A 21,604-nucleotide genomic window follows, 5' to 3' on the forward strand; every position below is an offset into this window, starting at 1 on the left:
TTATTTCATTTTACTTCGATAATAGGGGACAGCTGAACAGCGTGTAAGTGCACTACAGTAAAATCAATACAGAATATTAAAAGCAGAAATAAAGATCAGCCAACCTGAGGAAATTACTAACTTGAATGAAAGGATCTAACAGGAGAGCAAACTGAACAGCTCAGGAAAACCAACCCACCAAAACAAAAGAGGATAATTCCAAGATTTCATTACGTAAATCCTGAGCCTTTCATTGAAGCAAACTGCCCTTGACATGATGGTTTCACTGAAGTCTTTAAAGACAACTTTGCTCAGCTAGCACTGAGATGGGACTTCAGGATTTAGCTCCCAAAAACACAAAAGAAGGGAGGATATATTGAAGCATGCTGAAGCATAACTTTGATGAAGGTAAATTCTTGTGAAATTAATTGACTACAAGCCACGTCCCAGAAAAGTGAACCTTGCATTTGCAGAAGGTTCATAGTCAAGGACCTGAAAATACACAACTCCACCTGGTCTGATCTCTGGTGAACATTGCTCCAAGAGTGATTAACCTACGTTGTCACTGCAGGACTAGAAGCTGAGAAAGCATCTAATAAGTCAGCAAGAAATTCTGTCTCCTCTGAAGTCAATGTGAGTTTTGCCATTGGCTTTAAAGTAACAAGAGAAATCTTTCCCCTCTGTACAGGGATGTTGGGTTTCTGAGTACAGAACAATATTTTCCTTTCAGATGGAAGCAGTGGATGGCTGGTACTCTATATTGACATGAATGGAAGTTTTCTCTGCAGTAATCAGATTCTGAGACAAAGTTCAGCAAGTAAAGATCAAGTTGACTAGATAAGCTGTTATCTGAGTCTCTGGCTCATATTGAGAATGGCTTGTAGCGTGGAGAAAGAGGGGTTGGAAGGGGAAAATGTCCCAAAGTGGAAAATTAACAGTCAACATCAGAGAGTTTACATTAGGGCTGTAAACTAACGTTTGCATAAAAGAGAGGAAGTTTTGAAATAGAGATACACACAAACACACACACTTGTGCGTTTAAAGGAATTGCTCGTTCCCTATTTTAGTTTGGCTAAAAGCTCAGTGCCACAGAAAGCAATAATTATTCCAGCTTTGCATATTGTAAACCTGGTCACTGTCATTCTTTCTTTGCCTCCACATGCCTCAGTGCCACAATTTCTACAATCGTGGTGAGATTGCCTTGGCTCTCACTCAGCTGGCTCAGCTAATGCAATTCAGAGGCCTTCAAATGTAAGTTAGTAAAGTATTTAGTTCTTTTTCTCTATAACAGCTATTAACAGCTCATTCAATGGGGGAGGGAGAAGAAGCTAGTGAGACCTCTTTTGGTATTGTTCTGCAGTGACCCTGGCTTTCTCAAAGTGGCAACCAATACACTAAACAGTGTTTGTCAGTACAGGTTGTTCTGCTGGATAATAGTACATTGTGCTAGCTGCAGTCTGTATCTGTAGCAGGTAACAATGAGCTGGCAAAGGAAGTCTTCTCTGTGGCACTGTAAGGTCGTAGGAATGATGTATGAAAATCCAGGAGAAAGCTCATTAAGATGATCTGATGCAGCTGAAGGCCACCTCGCAGTGAAAAATGGAACGTGGAAACGGCCTGATCCTGCCCCAGCACTGTCGTTCCATTTTCACTGTGCTGAGATAAGGTGTTGCCATGCCATGCCACGCAGTGAACGTGCCGCATCCTCTGTTTTTGTAAAAGATCAAATAAAATCTGAAGTGTTTTGTTAGCTGATGGCTCAAATAGCTCAATCTTTTTCTTAGCATTTCATACGGAAATAACAGCAAGTTGGCAAGAATCATGCTTGACACACATTTCCCGACCAACAAAATCCTATTCTCCCTTACTTATAAGCAATTCATTTATAGAAACATCACAGTTCAGGCTTTGTTTTACCTTGCCAAGTGTTGCAGCTCTTGTGTTATCTCTCAGACAAACTGACAACGCTGCAGTACAGAGAAATCGGGTTTCAAAACGAGTGATTTATGAAGCAGAGGAACTTTCCTGTGCATGCAGAGAGACTCCCCCGTGTGGCTCGACTGCTCCGGCCAATGCCACTGCAGCGGCTCCACCAGCCGGGCTGCCGGCCGGCCGTGCTGACATGTGGGCCATTAACATAATTAAAAGTGGCCCTGCAAAGACTCCCACGTTCAGAAGTGGCATCCGTTTGCAATTAATGTTGACCGCTCAAGAAAAATGTTGTTCTGTTGTGTTCCTGCTATAGGGAAAAAAAAAAAAAAAAAAAAAAAAAAAAAAGGTGTAATATCTTACTAACTGTGATGCCTTGGGAAGAGTTATGAAGTCACATTTCTGTGCCATAATTAATCTTACAACATTTTTTTTCCCCCAACATTTCTTAAGATGATACTTTTAATATATGCTAAAATCCATTTGTACACCATTAGCTATTTTAAAATCTGGAATTATAAGTTCATTTTGATTAATAGAACAGTTTAAGGTTCTAAGCAACTTTTAATTGTACTCCTCTTTCAAGCATTCATGATAAACATTCTTCTTTTAGGATCAGATCTGAGAGCCTAGTTTTCAGACCTAAATAGAGTGCTTTTATGCATTATCTACATAAAAATAACTGTTAACAAAATTTCTTCTACTATTTATTGTATATTTTATAAATATATTTTCTTGGTCTTGAGCCAGAGGAAGTAATTGTGTTCTTCCAAATTAAAGGGCTTGACTCTGCCCTATATCATACTGGCTTAAATTTACTTTCCAGCTGGATGAAGAGACATTAGATTTACACCAGCACAGTTGAGAGAAGAATTTGACCCAAAGTGTTTGTTGTTCTCAGTAACTTGGCACCTCTTCTCCCATTCTCCTCTTGAAATCAGCATAAAACAGATGCTGAAATTCTAAAGTGTTTTAAACCCTCCTAAACAGTAGCTGAGAGCACAGTGCATTGTAACCACCAGACCTTGATGGCACAAAGATAGGCGTCATGAACATGATATCTGGGTGGAAAAGATAAGAGTACAGTCTTACAACACTTCCAGAGTAACAAAACACTCCAGAAATTAACACAGACAACTGCATTTCTGGGGTATTTGGTCATATCCCTCCTTGCATTGGCAAAACTTTGTCTCAGACCCAAGTGCAATTCCAACAAAGTGAATGCCCAGTTATTTATGTCAGTGGAGCTTTGCTCAGCTATGGTGGATATATTTGATGACAATTGGAAAGATGAATGAAAATAATTTCAGTTGCATTAGGGGGTGTAAGCTTTCAAGGGTATGGATTATTGGTTATTCAACTTTTTGAACAGCATCTTTTCACTTCCAAGAAACCTGTTTTAGACAAGGCACCAAGAGAAGACGGGATAAACTCCAGCAAAAGGCTGTTTGCAGACAGGCAGTTCATGTTCACGACACTGATCTTTGGCAGCAGAGTAAGGGAATGGAAAGCCATGTAGAGAAAACAAAGGATACTCTATGGACGTGCTGTACTGCCAAATCTCAGTGGCCTAGATATGTTCTTGTTATTTAGCTATTTCCATCAGTGCTTATGGGTACGTATTGATCTGACTAGCACTGATGTCTATAGGGTCACTGTGGGTATTTGATTTTATCCCTTTCTTTGGAAGCTTTATTAATATTGACTCTTCTTCATTTAATTGGGGCACTAGCTATGGAATCCCTTTTTAAAGGAATCATATTAGCTAATGTACTGCCTGTCCACACTCAAATCCAGAGTGCTTCCCATAGAGACCATATACTCTAGTAGTTGATGATGTAAGAAAAAAATTCCAACATATATGTGAGAGAGAATAGCTAAGACAGAACTGAGCTGCAATCTGCAACCTGAATTTCTCTACTGCAGCACTCGGGGCCTAAAATAAAGTAGGTTACTTGCACCCATAATACATAAATGTTATTTCTTTCCTTATTCTATCAAGACTTTCCTCTCCTACACTCATCAAGGGCTGTATTCATGCCTGAAGTGTAATTGTTGATATGTCTAAATGCTGTTGTAAGGTAATAAGGTAATAACCAGCTAAATAAAGACAGCCAGGACACACAAGCTTGTACCTTTTCTTATATCTGCACTCAGAAGACTGTATCTCTCAAAGATGCATTGGCAAATGTTCCTCTTTGACTCCTCTTAAACAGATTTGGAGACTGGTTCTCCCATTTACAGAACAGATTTTTTTAACTTAAAGTGCTCTCCTGGGATTGCCCAGGAAAGCATTTTTTGCTTGATTGGTCTTCATTGTAGAGCAATTTCAGAAGCCTGGTTTTGGACACCATTTGCGATGTGTTTATATTAGAAGGTCATGTCTTGTTACTGAGCCATTATTGCCTCACTCTCTTGGGACTGTGGCAGGCCTATGACTTTACTTTTCACAAGCAGATTCTGACAAATCTTTTTGACATCCATGCAGGAAGGCAGGAGCATGTTGCACTAACTCCTTTGATAGAAAACAGAACTGAAATGGAAGAGGGGAACAGAACAGCAGAAATTCCACCTTCAGCAGATTTATATGTTCTCACTGATTTAGCTGCAGGGGAAAAGTTGAAGTCTGATGTTTTGGTTGCAATGCAGGAGACCTTTGAAAGAATAATACCCTTTTGTGATAGTAGCTTTCTGGAGCCCTCAGGAACACAAGGGATCTGGAGGTTGAGATTATTAGAGGCAAGATAGCTATTAACTGTGTCTACAGTATGTCTACATAGCACCCTGCAGCCATGCTGTATTCCTTATAGCAACTTCTGTTCAACCTGAGTTCCTGCTGCCGCAGACCATGCCTGTCCTTGAGTCAACTTTCTTATGTTCTCGAGATGCTTTCAGGACATTTCCTTGGGCCCTCATCAAATTTAAACGATGGCAGTGCCTGACAGAGAAAACCAGAGGCCTCATAGAGGCTCATCCATCCATTATGTACAGAAAGATTACTTTATATTTACTGCATTAATACATTCAGGCCTTAATAGGAAATACAAACCCACCTAAGCCCTTCTTAAGAAGTTTTTGATCAGGGGAGGTGAAAAAGTCTTCCAGACTCAAAGTAAGAGCTGCCTCCAAGTAGTTTGTAACAACGCGCTTTGTGTGCGGATGGTTCTGCACAGGACACAGGACAAGGCTGCATCCCTGCACCTCCACACACCAAACATAACCATCTATTGCCCTGGCAGGATTTTGACACATCCCATGTCAAAGCTACTGTGTGGGGAAAAAAAAAACCACTGACAGTTGCAGTATCTCAGCAGCGAGCTGCACAGTAGTGTTAAGAACACCCAGGGTGGTTAAAAGATTTTTGCTTCCCTACAACTGAGGGTCACAACACTTACATTGAACTCAAATAGTACTGAAGCATACAAACATTTATCAACTGTTATTTATATCAGGAGTTAACAAGTCTCTTGTCTGGTTAATTTTCACCTTAAGTCCTAGGGAGCTGCTGTGTTCTTGGTGTGCTGCTGGCAAGGGAACTGGCAAGTGACAGGCAGGAGGGGAGGCTGGGTCTGCCATGCTCATCCCTCAGTTACACTCATTAACATGCTTGGCTCTGCTCACTGCTACACTGGTAGTCGACTTTTTTCTTCTCTTTTAAAAAGAGAGGATTTGTGAATTAAACACACTTACAGCCCTAGCAAGGTCATACCACAGGACTTTGAACTACATTTGCTTTTGAAAGAAAGAAACTCATTGCTGATCAGCCTGACCCTCCACTGCGCCAGTTGCTAGCACACTTCTGCAGAATGCGGTCATTCTGAGGCCATTTCAGGAGACAAAAGAGATGTATGATTTAAAGACCGGGATGAAACTTTCAAGTGGGTATTTCAGCATGTGACTGAGGGCCTGTTCTGAATGATTTAGCCTGAGTGCACCCTAAGGTGGGGGTTCCTTTCATAGATTATGAGGAAATTAATGCATCGATCTTCCAAAGAAGCTATTGCAAACCCTGCAGCATACTGCTCCACCAGGACATCCTGGAGTACTACTTGAGTCAGTGCCCAGATACCCTCATTCAAACAATGCTGGCAGTGCTGCGGCTGTGCAGCCTGATGACTTTTGCAGTGCTCTCTGCAAGTGTCCTACTCCTTTACCCAGAGTTTGCATCACTCATCAGCATTTTCCAAAGATGTTGCTTTACTCACCTTTCTGGGTTAGTCTATTTTTGTGTCTTTATAAATCAAACAACGCAGTTGTTGTGATTATATCAAAACAAAGCCTCCTTTTCTCTCACAGATATTTTGCTCGCCCTCCACCTCTGTTTCTCAGCAGCTTCTCAGACACCATGTGAGGCTTTCAAAGCCTCACAGCACACTCTAAGAAGAATGTATCTGTCCTGAGGCTATGAGCAAGTAGCTCTGCAATAATATAATTTATGAAACTACAAGCTCAGTGTCCTTTTCTTCCTTCCTATACAAAGCTAGATAGGAACTATATGCTGAATTAACCTGGAAGTTTGTGCCTCACGTGGCTTGTAATCTGAACTATGGCTGCTCCTTCAGATCCTTCATATTGATATATACTTTGGGGGCCAGATCCTTACCTGGTGTTTTTCTCACTCCAGTCAGATTGGATGGATGTAAATGAGTGGAAATTTATCCCTTTTTTTTCCCTAAACACAGAAAAATGTAACTTTCTGTATCTGATTTTTTTCTTTCATTTTTATTTCCTCAATCCTTTATATAATCATTATACATGTTAAGAAGCCTGTTTTGGAAATGATTAATGCTATTAATATTTTCCTAATTCAATAAACCCTCTCATCTTTGAACTCCTCACAACATTTTTCTGCTTTCTCCAGCTTTCCACTAATTCAAACACATGACAAATGTGAGCCTTCGCTTCAGTTTTCTATTATTTCTCTTGTCTGATCAAATAAATTAACAGACTTTCATTCCTTTCCCAGGAGTGATACCCATATGTTGATGAAGGCAGTATAAAAATATTACCTGTTCAAACAGGAGGGGAAAAAAAAAAAGATAAAAGTTATCTCACGTTATTCACTGTTCCATGAAACCAGACAGAGTGCTGATCCTATTCCTTTCACCTTGACAGCGCCCACCATGTTTAACAGTAAATATTACAAGATTTGCAGAACACCATCAATCTGGTTTAAGTGCACTGTGTTGTAACATCCCTTTGCAATCTCTCCATACAGTAGCAGTTATTTTAATAGTATTGGAGTACTTTAGTCACTGTGAGGGAACCAGGCGCCCCGTGTAAGCTACACTCTGCCAGGCACGTGGGGCCGGCCAGCAGAGCAGCACGCTGCTAATGCAGCTTTCTCAGTTTGGATAGTTAAAGCTGCATCTCCAGGCCAATTTGTACCTGTGTGTTGTTGATAGACGGTGTGCCACAGGCAAAGAGATACCGCAGGAAATGGATTCTCATTTGACCGTGTTTAATTTTGTTCCCTGGATCTCCATCGTACATCTTTCCGTCTCTCTGCCCACCCAAATTGCTAATGTGAAACAAAGCGACTTCTGTCACCACAGCTCCTAAACTGATGTGTGATGATGATGCAGTGATTGATTTGGGAAAGGTGGGTCGTTGTACATGTTGTACCACAGTGTGCCGTGCCAAGCTGTCCGTGCTGACAGCTGGGTCTTATAGATTTGTCTTTAAAAGTTTGGACGTGAAGGGACTGCAGTGAACATCCATCCTGAACACTTTAATTTTATTATTTTTTTTTAAGGGAACACTGCTATTCTAAAACCTTTCTTAGCAGCTTATAGAGGACTGAAGTCATCTGTGCTCCTCAGGAGACACTCTCCTGCTTATGTATTCCCTATCTTACTTGCATGTTTGCTCTGAGGATGGGAAACATAATTCTCCAATTCTACGATACGGAAGCAGCTTCAGATTGGTAATTTTCCAGAATAGAAAACTGTAAAGTAACATACAAAATATATTTGAAATATAAAATGGTATAATTAATAGCTTTCTCAAAGGATCTTGAAGCAGGGAGAAAAATACTGACGCAAATAGCTCCTTGAAAAAACTCCATTGCTTTTGTTCTTCTTTAGTGAGATTGCAATAGTGTTTAATAACTTCTCACATTTAATGACACCTGTTGAAAGAGTGCCTCTTACATGCCGGGTGACTCTTAGCCCTGCAGGGGAGCCTGCTTGCCTTGCTCTTGCCTTAGGTCAGTAAACTCAGGAGCACACCAGGGAAAGGGGAATAATTTGCAGAGCAGCCCAATGAGCAAATCAAGGGTCGAGGCCTATAAAGCCTTTGCTCTGTTTTAGATAAACCCTTACCCAAGTGCCTTCTCCACTCTTTGCACACCCCAAAGGGTGGTGCCCTGAAGGGCAGAAAACCTCTGATCACACTCTTAAATCATTACTCTGTTAAAATCCCTATTGGGATAAACACAGTTTCCTTAGTTAAGGACTGCATTCTTAACTCTCTGTGATTTTTGGCAGGCACAACCTGGGCTGCGGAGAGAAAGGCAGAAGAAAGCCTGTGAAAATGCAGCGCTTCATAATTAGGGGTCCTTGGGCTGCAGTAAACCCCTGATGGGGTAAACCTGTCGGGCGTGGGACAAACCTGGATGGACACAAGGCCATCATCTCCTCCAGAAAACTCAGGGCAAAGCACTCGTAAACACTTGGGCCTTGGCTGGCTGTGCTCTGGTTGAGGCTGGGGGAGGGAAAATCACTGCCATTGAAATGAATGAACACGACTCCTGAATTTCCTTACTCTGCTTCTCCTTCTGCCCCCATCTCTGGAACACCAGAGCATGCAGCATGCAGGAGGCTCTCAGGTAAGCAAAGAGGAGACGGTCACAGCAAATGACAGTGCCAGAGCTGAGCGCAGCACGCACTGATAAACCCCTGCCAAACCCTTTCCCTTCTGAAACACAATCTCTGTAATGGAAATAATTACCAAAGAAACAGACAAAACTACTTCTGAATGAAATTTAAGCTCCAGCAGACCACAGCAGTAGCAGGAAACACCAAGCACAAGTAACCATCTCTTCATCCTGAATTCACACCATTTTCTGTTTCTGTTTCCTGCACGAAGTTATCGGTTGTTCAGAATCTCTTGTTGGGGGTGAGCTGCAGGTCAGGGCTTGGATATGGAGCACGTGAGGGTAGGCTTCACCTGGTTGCAAAATCTGCCTCATTTTTGAGGGGGGCTCTGGAAATACCTCATGTGTAGGGCACTGGGAGGAACAAGAGTAATTCTGTGGGGGACTTCTGTCAGTTCCCAGAACGATATATATTACTGAGTGAACGAAAATGTGGGAACTTTTTTTTTGGGGGGGGAAGGTGAGAGTGGGGGTGTAGGATTGTTTGGGATGGGGGCTCTCTGAAAATGCCCAGTGCAGAACTAGGGAACAAAAAGTTGTCTTATTTTGTGGTTGACCTCTGGCAATGCCCAGAATGATGCAGAGTGATGGGGAAGAAAAAAAAGAAAAAAAGAAAAAAAAAGCCGTGTGATTTTGGTGGGGATTGCTGGCAATACACAGCACAGCGTTAGATGGGGAAAAAAAATGCTGTAGGATTTTTTTTTGGGGGGGGGGGGGGGGGGGGCTCTGAGCATACCCAGTACGGTACAGCACTGAGAGGGAATGGAGGGGAGCTGCATGATTTCGGGGAGACAGACACCCTCGGAGATATCCCCAATGCACACAGCAGTGGGGGGGGAGGGAGGAAGGGGTGCCGGGGGGACACCCATCCCGAACCCCCGCCTCCTGCGGCGAGCACGGAAAGCGGCGTAATGGCACGAGTAACTCCAAACAGACGCCGCCGGGGTAAGAGTGCAAAAGGCAAACCGCCTCCGTTCCCTTCCGCGCACCCCAGAGCACTCGCACTCCGCGGGGCGCGCACACGAACGGGGCCCCGCGGCCAAGCGCGTCCCCGCACCACCACCGCGGCCGCTTTAAGGGCGGCGGGGGCGCGCCTCCGGGGCGCCCGGCGCGCCACCGCCGCCGCCTCTCCTCTCCTCGCCTCTCCTCATCGCCGCGCCGCGCTCCCTCTCCCTTTCGCTCGCCCCGCTTTAAAGTCTCCGCCAGGATCCGGGCTCGCCCGCCACTTCCTGTACGGCAGGATGGAGCGCGCCGGGGCCCCGGCTGACCGCCGCCCGCCCGCCCGTGCGCGGAGGCGGCTGTGAGCTCCCGCTCCGCGGCATGCCGCCCGCCTGAGCGCCCCGAGCCGCCCGCCCCGCGCTGCGCCGCGCGGGGTCCCCGCGCCCTCCGGCGCGCCGCCGCCCGCCTGCCCCGCGGCCGTGGGCTTCTCTCCGCGCTGAGGAGGCGAGCAGCAGCCCCCTGCTTTCTCCCGAAGGATCGCGGGGCGCGGGTCGAAACTTATTTTCAACAAGTTTTTTTTTTTTAATTTTTTTTTTTTTGTTCTTCCCCCCTCCCTTTTTTTCTTTTTTCTTTTTTTTTTTTTTTCCCCTTTAATTTTTTTTTTTTTTTAATTTCCCTGCGCGTTAATTGTTTTAGCCCCTCTCCCCTCTTTCGATGTGCGGCTTTGGACATGCGGAGGCTACTGCAACCGTGTTGGTGGATCTTTTTCTTGAAAATCACCAGCTCCGTGCTCCATGATGTGGTGTGCTTCCCCGGTGAGTGAGAGCGCCCGGCGGTGAGGGGGGAATCCCGGTGCCCGCGACCCCCGCGGTGCCGACGGGAGCCCTGAGGCCGCGTTCCCCGTGCTGCGGGCAGCGCTCCCGCGAGCGCCGGGGCTGAGCTCCGCGCTGCCGCGTTCCCCTCTCCGCTGCAGCGCGGCCGCCGCGACGTGGGGCAGCCCGAGGGGGGGTCCCCGGGCGATTCCCCGCTCTCGGAGGGCTGCCCGAGGGCTCCCGTCGAGCCGCGGGACCGGCGCCCTGATTCCTCCTCTCCCCCGCCGCAAACTTCGCTCCGCGCGGTGCGCAGCCCAACCCGCCCCACTCGTGTCCGCGGAGCTGCCCCGCTCGCGCCGCGCGCTGACCTTGGCGGGGTTGCGGAGCCGCGCTCCCGCTCCGCGCCGGGGCTGACACCGCGCGCCCCGCGGGAATCGGCGATGCGGGCCGCAGGCTGAGGAACTCAGCGCCTTCCCGCGCGTTCCCGCCTCGCGCTCTCGGCGGCTCTTCGTTGTTCCCCCGCGCCTTCCGCCGAAACGCGGCGGCCGCGCTCCGCGCCCGCCCGAGCGCAGCTCCCTCTCCGCGCCCCGCTTCGGGATCCGCGGCCCCGGCAGCGCCCCCGGCCCGGGGGAGCTCGCGGCTCGGGCCGTGGTGCCGCCGCTCCCCACCAGGGGCGCTCTGTCGCCGCTGCTGTCCCCGCGGGGCCGCGCTGTTTCGGGCTGAGCCGCTGGGCCCCCTCGGCTCCGCGCCCCGCGCTGCTGGGCGCGTACCCGTACGCCGGGCTGCCCCCCGTCCTCAGGGTCGTCCTGAAAACGCCTTAACGCCACCCCGAGCCTCTCTCCCCCACGTAGTTTCTTTATTCTCTTCCCGGCTTCGCCACCCTCCCGTGGAGGTCACGGTGGGCTGCGCTCCCCGCCGTGTGTTCGTGTTCGGTACGGGACCGGCCGTGGGTCGTGGCCCCGCAGCTCCTCCCGCGTGCTGCTGCCGCTGCCCGGCTGTGGGCTGCTCCGCGTGTGCCGGCGGGAGCGAGGCTGCAGTTCTCAAAGCGTCGCAGCAACTTCCACTTTTTCTTTTCATTTTTAAGTACACTTCATTTTTATTTCTTTCTAACCTCAAGTGCAGAGCTGAGCAGGTAGAGCTGCCACATCCCGGTCTTTCCAGCAGCTTCTTGGATGGTAAAATGATTGGAAGCGAGAAGAAAATAAGCTGGAGAGAGGGTTAATACCTCTGCAGCTCTTGAAGAAACATTTATCTCCTTTGTATTGATTTCTTCTCAATTCCAGCCCTCAGAGTGAAGCCTTTCTCTCTGGTTCTGATATATATTGCACAGTAATTACATCTAGAAGGCAGGCTCTAGGCACGCTTGAGGAAAACAAGCTGCAATGTAGGCTTAATGTGACAATACTGTGAGACTTGCAGATTTTGATCAGTGGTGTTTGAGCCTGCTAATATTTGCATTGTGGTTTGATTATCAGGGGGAGCAGGTCTGTGGCTGTTTGCTGTGTGTAGGTGAGCTCTTCAATGCCAGAGCTGTAAAACAGCTGTGTAATACTTGGGGCTGTCTCGGGGCTGTCCATCGCTAGGGGTTTGCTTGGGAAGTAGGCTATTGTGCAGACTGCATTTATTCTTCGTCCACAGAACATCATGTCAGACCACAGTGACTCTGCTGCTCTTTCATGCCTTCTGAAAAGCAGCAATTCCTGGGGTGCCTGTGTGTGTGTGTGTGAGTGTGTGAGTGTGTGTGTGGCGTAGATGCGCTCTGGACTCTGATCATGCATGGGAGATGCCTGAGGCAGGGAAGCTGCAGGGAGGATCTCAGTGGACTGGAACAGGACATTGGTGCTGACAGCAACCAATGGCAAATCATTGGAATTTGTGTTGGCGGGGAATCCCAGCCGTTATTAACCACTTCATGTCTCCTGCAAGTGTTTCAGTTCCTCTCATACAGCTTCCCGAGGAGCTGAGGTGTTGTTATTTTGTATGCTAAGCAACAAGCACCTTTCCTTCCTCTTCTTTGTATCTAGCTCTCTTTAAATATAAGAAGTCACTGTTTGCTTTCTCCCTTCTAACTCACTTTGTGAAGAAGCACAAAGGGTAATTTTTCTTCAAAAAAATAAATGAACCACTCTCCAAACAAGCCTTTGCAGTATTCTTTCATTAGGATTGCAGTCAGTGCTCACTGTGTAGGTAGGTGCATGTGTTGCTGTCCCTTTGGTTGCACTCAGAGGAAGGAGGCATCCTTGCGCACACAGATAGGTAAGGTTTTGCTGTTCCTGAACTGCTAAGTTCAGTGCATTTCTCTGTGGGCTTGTCACTGGTAATTGCATTGCTTAATAAATCAAACCAAGACAAGGTAGAAGAGGTGGTTTCCATGGGGTCTGTTTGCTCATTAATCTAAATTCACGGCACCAAGAATCAGTAAGATGTAAATAGTAATCTTGCTGTGATACCTTTCTATGTAGTTTCTCAGTGCTCTGCTGAGAGATAAATACTTTCTTGTAAAGGAAAAAGTGCGCCTTTGTTCATCTGTGGCTGTTGCTGTGACAGTCCTGTCATCTCTGGGTGATAATTGTTGGTTTTTCCTTTGACAAGATGCACAAACCTAGATTAGCTCTGTCTTAATGAATGAAATTGTCGCCCTCCTGGTGCTTGTCTGTAAATGGGTTTTGGATTTTTGAGTCTTCATACTCCCGAGTCGAGAGGTAATCCTTCTGTAACTATTTTCTGCCTGGAGGAAAAAATAGCCTCAGAGCTTTTCATATGAACTAATCAAACGCTACTTTAGCTGTTCTGTCAAGGTGCTGAGAGGACTGCCTTTGTTTGCTCAAGGTTTTGCAGAGGAAGGTGTGTTGTGCACGTAGAGAAATACGGAATGTACAGGAGAGGGCCCTCCAAGACTTTATTTAGTCCTGTGGCTTTTATGAAGATGACACTTCTTACATTTTAATTATCCCTTATTTTCAGTTCCTTCTTAAAATACACTTTGCATTCCGGGAAGCCGCTAATGGAGTCCTTGCAGATAAAGAATGTGGAATGAGCCTTCCCGGGCTGTGTGAGCCGAGCCGGCTGGCACGCTTCTGGGGGCAGCTCAGGAAGAGCTTGGCTGTCCATGCAGTCTGCAGGAGCTGAGTTGTGGTTAACAGCCAGGATGTGGCTTTCCGGGGTCCTCAGGCAGTCAGAAGAGCTGCCTGCACTGACAGCCGGAGAGCAGCGAGAGAACCCCGAAGTTAGGGAAGGGAACAAGAGGCCTCGAGAAGGGGAGGCACTGCTAAAAAGTAAATGAATGCAAGTGAGGGGTAATTGGAATTTAGTCACATCTGGGCATTGAAGAGATTCTGCTTTGTGTATGTTTAGGCTGGGGATGCTGCTGAGCTTGGGAGAGGAAGGGAAGCTCATGCCTGTATGCATGGGTGTCTCTGGCTGTTTTCTCGTGCCCTAGTTCCTCTCCTTTTTCACTAGGAAATGTAGGAAATGGGGAAGAAGGATTTTGAAATTTAAAAAAAGAAAAAGTATGTTCTGATCAGAGCAGTGAGGCTCTTACTGTGGGTGTTATCTTGTTGTTCACTGTCCCTCCTGTATCGCACTGGGAATCTCTGCTGAGCAGATGGGGCCTGCTGAGCTCTGTGAAGGGTTGCCCTGTCACCTCTGCTCCTCTGCCTGAGAGCTGGAACAGCTGAGTGATGGGAAGCGAAGAGCTTTAGTACAGCTCAAAAAAGAAACCAGTGTTAAGCTCTTTGCTCGCCCTTTAAACCTAGAACTAGAAGCACAAGGAGATTTGGGGAAATTGCTGAAAAACACCTATTGATTTCAGTAGGGTGATGGCTTTGCTCACAGCTTCTGTTCCTTTAGTAAGAGAAGTGGTGTCTTTAGTTATATGTATGCCCTTAGTTAAAGCTGTGCTGTTATCAAGATGCTCGAGTTTGGTTGGGATTTGTATCCAATTACAGCGAATCCAGATAACAGTGAGGACCCTGTTCACCTCTTGATCAGCACTCAAGGACTAACTTGGGATTTTCTGAAATAATGTTATTAAAGTTGGCTCTAAATTCAGTGTTTCGGTTTCACGGTAAAGTTAAAGAAATGACTTCAGACTATTAATCTCTACTATCCTTGGAAAAAATGCTAATCATTTGGTTGCTGCTCTTTAGAAGCCAAATGAACATGTGGCATGATGTGATCTAAAGCCTAAGGGTACCGTAATAGCACTGTTCTTTAGCTAATATATCACATTAATCTGTGAAATTACGGAAAAAATGATACTTACTTCTGTTTGCCCAAGTTGCTGTCCTTCCATTTTTAAAGATCAGAGTTGCTGCTGTGCATTGACCAAACTGTAATTATTTACATTTACGTGCTGTGGTACTTAAACTGTTGGCTAGAATCAAACTTTAATTATTTTTGGAAGTGGAATCTCATGTGAAAACAAAAATTCTTGAAAGGTATTCAGGCATCTGAGGTGTAGATGTGCCCAGTGTAGGTTAGTCTGTGCTTTTACATATCCCTTCTGAGGACTGCTTTAGCTACCCGTGTACATTTACAGATGTTTCCCTTCTTTACCTCATAACCTCCTGTTGATGTTCCTTCCAAGTGAAACCTATAGGCCCAAGTTGTATTGCTCTGGGCTGGCAGGGATGCGACTCCGTGGACTGCCATGGGGAATCAACCTATGTTGGCTTAGTGGAGATGTGGGGTGTTTGAAAGCAGAGCAGAGAAAGAGGATGGCAATAGCTATAATAGAATGGCTTAGATTGGAAGGGACCTCAAAGCCCACCCAGCTCCAACCCCGTGCCATGGGCTGGCTGCCCCCACCAGCTCAGGCTGCCCAGGGCCCCATCCGTGGCCATGAGCACCTCCAGGATGGGCACCCACAGCTCTGGGCAGCTGTGCCACTGCCTCACCGCCCTCTGAGTACAGAATTTCTATCTAACATCTAGCTTGAATTTCCCCTCTTTTAGTTTAAAGCCGTTCCCGCTTGTCCCATCCTTTACCTTTCCCATTACATGGTAGCTTGTGGTAATGCTGGGGCTTGTAATCCATGTAGCCTACCAGATTCCTGCTGTACGTGACCCAAGGTAAGTCAGCATGGCTCCTTCATTCCTTCCATCCTTCCCTCTCAGCACTGCTCACACACAGAGCAGCCTAACTGCACTGTCACTGCAGTGAGGACAGGTGTATCCTTGGGTAACAGGGCTGTGCTGGCTGTGCCTTGAGGTACTTGCCTTTCTGTGTACACTTCTTGTTTTTGAACAGCTGCTGGGCTGCAGTGGATTCTGGTTTGTTTGTTTTTGTTTGTTTGTTTTGCCTTGAGCTATAATATGTTGGTAGCCTACGCAGAGACTCTTCCCACCCAGAAAATGAACAGATGAATGGGGGCAAAGAATGTGAGCAAAACAGTGAAGGTACTGAGATATTTCTGGGGGTATTGCTGTTTTGGTTTTCCTCTGGTTCTTTGCATCTTTGCAGTACTCTTGGGAACCAGTGGAGGAGAATAATCTCCACATCTGATTGAGGGAGGGGGGAGAACATGGCAGGAAAAAAAAATAATTGATGCAATCACTGTAAGATATGTCTTTATTACGCTGAATGGGCTCACCTTTGAGCAATTTGAATTAGTCTTTGAGAGAGCTATGGTTGAAGTAAAATCAGCTGGTACGTGGCCTCGTTGTTTTTAATGTGGTTTTATTACGCATCTCTAAGCTTGCTTGGGAGTTGAAGTATAGTGTTCTTAATTATCAAGTCATTTGAATAATGATGAACCATTTTCTAGAACCTGAAACTTGACCGCATCGTGCACCTGCCAGCAGAACTGACACACAAAATCTCAATTGACGTGGATGTTGCAGTTTTTCTATGCATAAACGCTGCAGTGATGCCTGATGCCTGAATATGTTTATCCTGTGCCAGTGTCTGCTTCGAGGGACTTTGCATTCATAGCATGGAGGCCTTTCTAAAGAAAATCTAGGTGTTTTGAGACTTGGATACTTAGCTGGGGAAAGCTGCTTTGAAAAATCCTTTTCTCAGCTTGCAGATAGGTAATGAATGAGACCTTGAGCTCTGAAGAGCTGCGTTGGTATTTTGAAGCGGAACATGGGATGTTATTTGGTCTTGTGGCAGCTGTTTTGTTCTCCTTTTAGAAATAAAACGTGTCTGTTACAGTTCTTCTGTTGGAGCTGGTTTATTCTGCTGCTGCTAAGGGGCAGCTATCTGATAACCCCTCGCAAGCAAAGCGGGCAGTTGTTCAGTTTTCCCTCCTTCGCTTCTTCCATCCTTTGTCCTTGCAGGAGGCTTGGGAGCAACACTGAAAATAACCTGAAATAACCTAATACCTGCTTTAGTCACAGCACTGCCTTGGCTGTTTGCTCCTGCAAAAGCATCTACCATTTGGATTGTTTTTTAGCAGCCTGCTGTCTTAGACCTGGAGTTCAGTGGCTGTTTTCTATCAGGCTGGTAGGAAAGCTGGGTTGGCTGTCCCAGGCTGGAAGAGGCCTTTGCTGCAAGCAGAAGTGAGTAAGCAAGCAAGGTAGGAAGGCAAAATCAATTGCACCCTACACACTCAATAGGCTGTTTTTCTACTGAAGAAGTACACAGAAACTCTTCTGTCTTGATACTTGCTTTCTTCGGGCCTTGTTTGATTTCCAAAACAGAAAGGTGTCCATGCAGAAACCCCTGCAGCACCGAAGACCACTGCTCTTTGAGTCACTGTTTGGTATGCTTAGAAGATGCTCTCCTATTGAATCTATCTATTTTAAAGTATCTGAATTGCACATCATCTTAGAGCAAGTTTAGTGTGGTGTTTGTTTGTTTTCAGCGGATGGGTGTCCAAATCAGCCTCAGCTTTGTGAACCTCAATGTGAGACTGCTGCCTCCCCTCAGCCTATTGCATCTTCAGTCTCTGTGGCCGGATATGTTTCCTACCTCCTTCACTCCAGTGGGAAACTTCAAGCCCAAACAGCAAAGATGGGCAGTAGCTTTCAAATAATTAAGTATAGATGTATGTTACTATCACATATGAGTTTAACCGTGATTTTTTCTATTGACTTTCATTGGTGTTTAGATTCCTACTGTTCTTGCAGCTTCCTGGAGTCTGTAGTAAGGTCGTGCTCCAGTCAAAGTGGAAATGAGGTCTGTGTGGCATAACTGTCTCTGAAACATTGCATCCATTTGTAGATGGAATGAGAGGTAGGGTGGAACTTTTCTGGTTGTTGGTCTCAAGCTACAAGTAACTAAAGCTTATTATTACAGTGCTGGAGCCTGTGTGTTCTGTATTTTAAACACCGATTTAAATACAACGTACAACTAAAATTTGCCTGTTGACAGCAGTTGCATCATCTTTTAATTGGTGAGAATTGCTAATGGAGTATTCAGGTTCTAAAATTAGTTGTTTATTTTCCTTCTCTTCTTTTGCCCCAGGGTTTTGCATCAGATTATATATGGCTTCTGTAGATCTGTTTGTGTTCCAGCGCAACACCTCTGTGCCGTTTTAGCTATTTAAGTAAGTGTTAAAAACACAGGCTCGGTGACAGTACTCTTGGAAGCTGTGACTTTTTAAATGGTTTCTTACAAATTTGTTTATGCATTGTAAAATGCTTCTCTTTTGTTTACTGTGAATTAATTCATTGTTATCTTTGTAAACCTGGGGCGCAAAATGTTGCAAGCTTACAGTGTTTTATCTTAACATAATGGTAGGTCCTCAGCTTTTGCAAATTGTCATAGCACCATTGATGCTACTGTTTCTGTGGCAGTTTTTGTCAGGTGAGGATTTCTGCCAAAGCCCTCCTGTGATTGTTCTGAAAAATGGCTGTTTGTTCTTTACAGTATTTCCACGTCTGCCTTTGTCAAAGGTGCGTGGTTTCGGTACAGTCTCTGTACTTCATGGGGGGTCTTTCTTTTGCTGTGTGATGAAATGTAGAACCACGTCTGTGTGATTCTTTGGGTGAAAAGCTGAGGTGTGTAGTCCTTCTGTTAAAATCCTGCCTTTCTAGAGGGATGCTCGTCTTGCACAGCAGCCTTTGGAGTCATTGTGGTGGGCTGTACTCTGTTCTTTGACCAAAGCTGTGGCTGTTGCAAAGGAAGGTGTGAGATTTGCTGTCAACAGATGCCTTTATGTAATAGGGATTATTTGCTTTATGCCTGTTTTGAAGCCTGACCCAACTTCTTTCCATTGAATAAAACAGCCATCAAAAATGAATACACCAAACAAGTGGTTACTGCAAATGTTTTGTGATTATCATTCTGCAGTAACTGAGCGGATGCTAGGTGCAAAGCTCAACCTGCATGCACAGAGCTGTGTTAATAACTGTTCTGTATCTTTTCTACTTTTTTCTACCAGTTGAAAGAGCCCTCTGGTATTTTCTTCCCATGAAAGTACTTACACACGGCAATCAATCCATATCGCAGTGTCCTTCTGATTAACTCAGTGACCTGAGCTGCACAAGCCTCTTGCTATCAGATTTTATCCAGCCTTTGAATAATTTTTACAGACTTTTTTTTGACTTTTCTCCAGGTTTTTATGCAACTTATTTTTAGAAGGGTGTACACCAGAGCTAAGCGTGGCTCTTACTCATATCTGGTATGCACAATGTTGCTGCCCTTTCTGTTTGTCCAAGGTTTTCTAGCAGCCTATTTTTCTGCCACAGCAAGAAGGCTCACGTTGATTGTTTGCCTAGCATGACTTCTAGATGGTTATCAGAGCCAGTGCTGAACAAAGTAGTCTGCTGTTCACTGGATGTGGCCCGGATTGCTAATTCTTGTTGTTTTTAGCTTCATTTTAATAAACTCTGAATAGATCTCTGTATTTTTTTAAAAGTGACTTCATTAAAGCTAGACAGGCAACTTTACCATTGCAAAGGCAGGCCACTCTAACAGTAGTACTCTGTGATCTTAATGTCTTAAATTTGTCTTTTGCTCTGTCGTGTGTGTGTTGTTTTTTTTGTTTTCTTTTTTTTTTTTCCCCCTTAAGCAATTTGTAAGGGAGGAGATGTTGGTGCATCTTGTAATGATGCAGATACCACTGAGCCTCAACTGGAACTCAAGGAACAGCTGGCCATTTGGCTGTAACCCTAAGGAGGTGATGGATTGCTTAGGAAGGTGTTTTTCTCCATTCATTCCCTCGCCCCCTTATTGTTAATCATCCTGCTGTTTTTGGTAGAAATAGCATTTCTTCTAATATCTTCATTTTCTTCCAGTGGATGTAGGTTGGGAGGAAGCAGGTATTGAGCTCACTGTGAGAGTTAGGATCTGGTGCCCTGTTGCTATGACCCTCTTTCCATTAAGCTGTCCTTCCTTGGATGCTTTCAGCTTTTCCCCGTGGTTGTCTTGGGCAAGCTGTACTGTGCACCAGATGGGGAGAGTAGATCGCTTTTCCTCCTGTTAATATGATCCCATCTGTGAAGGGAGAGATGTCTATGGAGATGTCTATGACTGATGTAAGTCAGGGAGTCCGATGTTCCAACCTTTGGGCCTTCAGCAAAATCTGCTGATAAGATCTGATCCATTGCTATCAGCTAATATTGGATCAAGTTTTGGGATGATGAAAGGTTCATAAACTTGATTGTTGTTGATTGTAGCCAATATGTCCTCCCTGCTTCAGGAGGAGAGTAGGGTAGGCCAGGCCCTGGCCTTGTGTGCAGCCTTGGGAGCTGGAGGAGTTGTGGGGCAGCTTGCCAGCAAGGCTTTCACTGACATTAGAAGTGGTGGACTAGATGGCCATCATCAGGAGCCCCTTCCAGCATCAGGCAGTGCTCTTTGTGTGCACCCTTTAGCACCTGGTTGCTCCTTCACCATGATCACTGGGCTGCTCCTACTCTGAGTCCGTGCTTGCAGAAATAACATTTATGTGCATCTGCTGCAGGCTGTGTGAGAGCTCCTGGTCAGCCTCTGCTGCGCACAGAAGGGGAGCGTGGTGCCCGGCGTTCTTACTTGCTAGAGCGTGAAGCCTGCAAGTAATGATAATACAAATGTATTTCAATTTGTAACCTGGCCTTCTGTATCAAGATTGGACTACTTCTGTTCTGTTGCACATGTGCATCACTTGGGGAAACATGCTGATAGTACTTAACATTTAATTGCTTCTCTTGATTTTATTTGTAAATTAGAATCTAGACGATCTGTAAGAAAAACCAGTGGAGCTTAATTGGACAACGTTTTAGAGCAACAAAGAGAAAAAGACATGCATCTCCACAGCATTTGGTGCTGTTATTTATCGATCCATACATATGCTGTCATATTTTAACTACCATCTATGCTGGAGGTCATCTCTATTCTAGATTGCCTGAGAATCTGTCTATCTTATCGCGTCTTGTACTCATTTATAGTTGTTTCCATTTCTGGTTTTGTTGGAGAGACAGCTAGTGTTTCAACCTAAATTAAAATCAATAAGAAGCAATTTCATTTGTTTTTAAACTACTGGAGCAGGCTTTTTTTCTAGTAAAACTCTGTATGTGCAACTAAGTCACTTGGTTCATTCCATCAAGATAATTGCCAGATCTCATTAATTCCTAATTTTTGCATATGTAGGAATGGGTTTATTTTCCAGTGTACCTAATAAAATGTCAAATATGATTTAAAAATAAACATTTATTTTAAATCATCGCTGGGAAGTAAATGCAGTAAAGAATATTTGGCAGTTAGAAGTAATTTAAAACCAGCTGGAGAGGAAGCATATGCTTGGGAAGCTATGCTGAATGGGTAGCTGTGACCCAGGAGAGCAGCACTGGCAGGGCAGCACAGCCTTCCCCTGGCGTGCTTGGGCAGCACTCTGCAGGGATGGCTTCCAGTGGAAAAACTGGAGTCTGGATCTTTGTGCCTTCAGTCCTTGGCTTGGTTGTGTCTGCATCTCACTAATTCATGTAAGAAGCTGTTGTCATGTTGTCAGCTGGCTCTTTTACCACACAGCTAGCAGATTGCCAGCAATAACAATTAACCTGGGTCAAATTCAGCATGGAATTGAGACTGAAGCACTGTTGGTACTTCGCAGATAAAGCGATGGTAAACCAGAGCATAAAATTAGAGTAAAAGTCTGAAGGTAATGCTGTGATGAGGAGTCCAAAACAGAATGTGTTGCTGTGCT

The 21,604-nt window shown here is 45.3% G+C and overlaps 1 protein-coding gene across 1 annotated transcript in view; it reads left to right on the forward strand.

Annotated features, from left to right (window-relative positions):
• Positions 1-10,454: 10,454 nt before the first annotated feature.
• PTPRG (protein tyrosine phosphatase receptor type G) overlaps positions 10,455-21,604 on the forward strand; it is a gene marked incomplete at both ends in the record, with an annotated part of 373,823 nt that continues 362,673 nt past the window's right edge. Inside the window, one exon of the mRNA XM_079540404.1 lies at positions 10,455-10,539. Coding sequence (XP_079396530.1) covers positions 10,455-10,539 — 85 coding nt within the window. The remainder of the gene's footprint in view (positions 10,540-21,604) is intronic.

The sequence above is a fragment of the Tetrao urogallus genome, assembly GCF_951394365.1.
Source record: "Tetrao urogallus genome assembly, chromosome: 10".
Lineage (NCBI taxonomy): Eukaryota > Metazoa > Chordata > Aves > Galliformes > Phasianidae > Tetrao > Tetrao urogallus.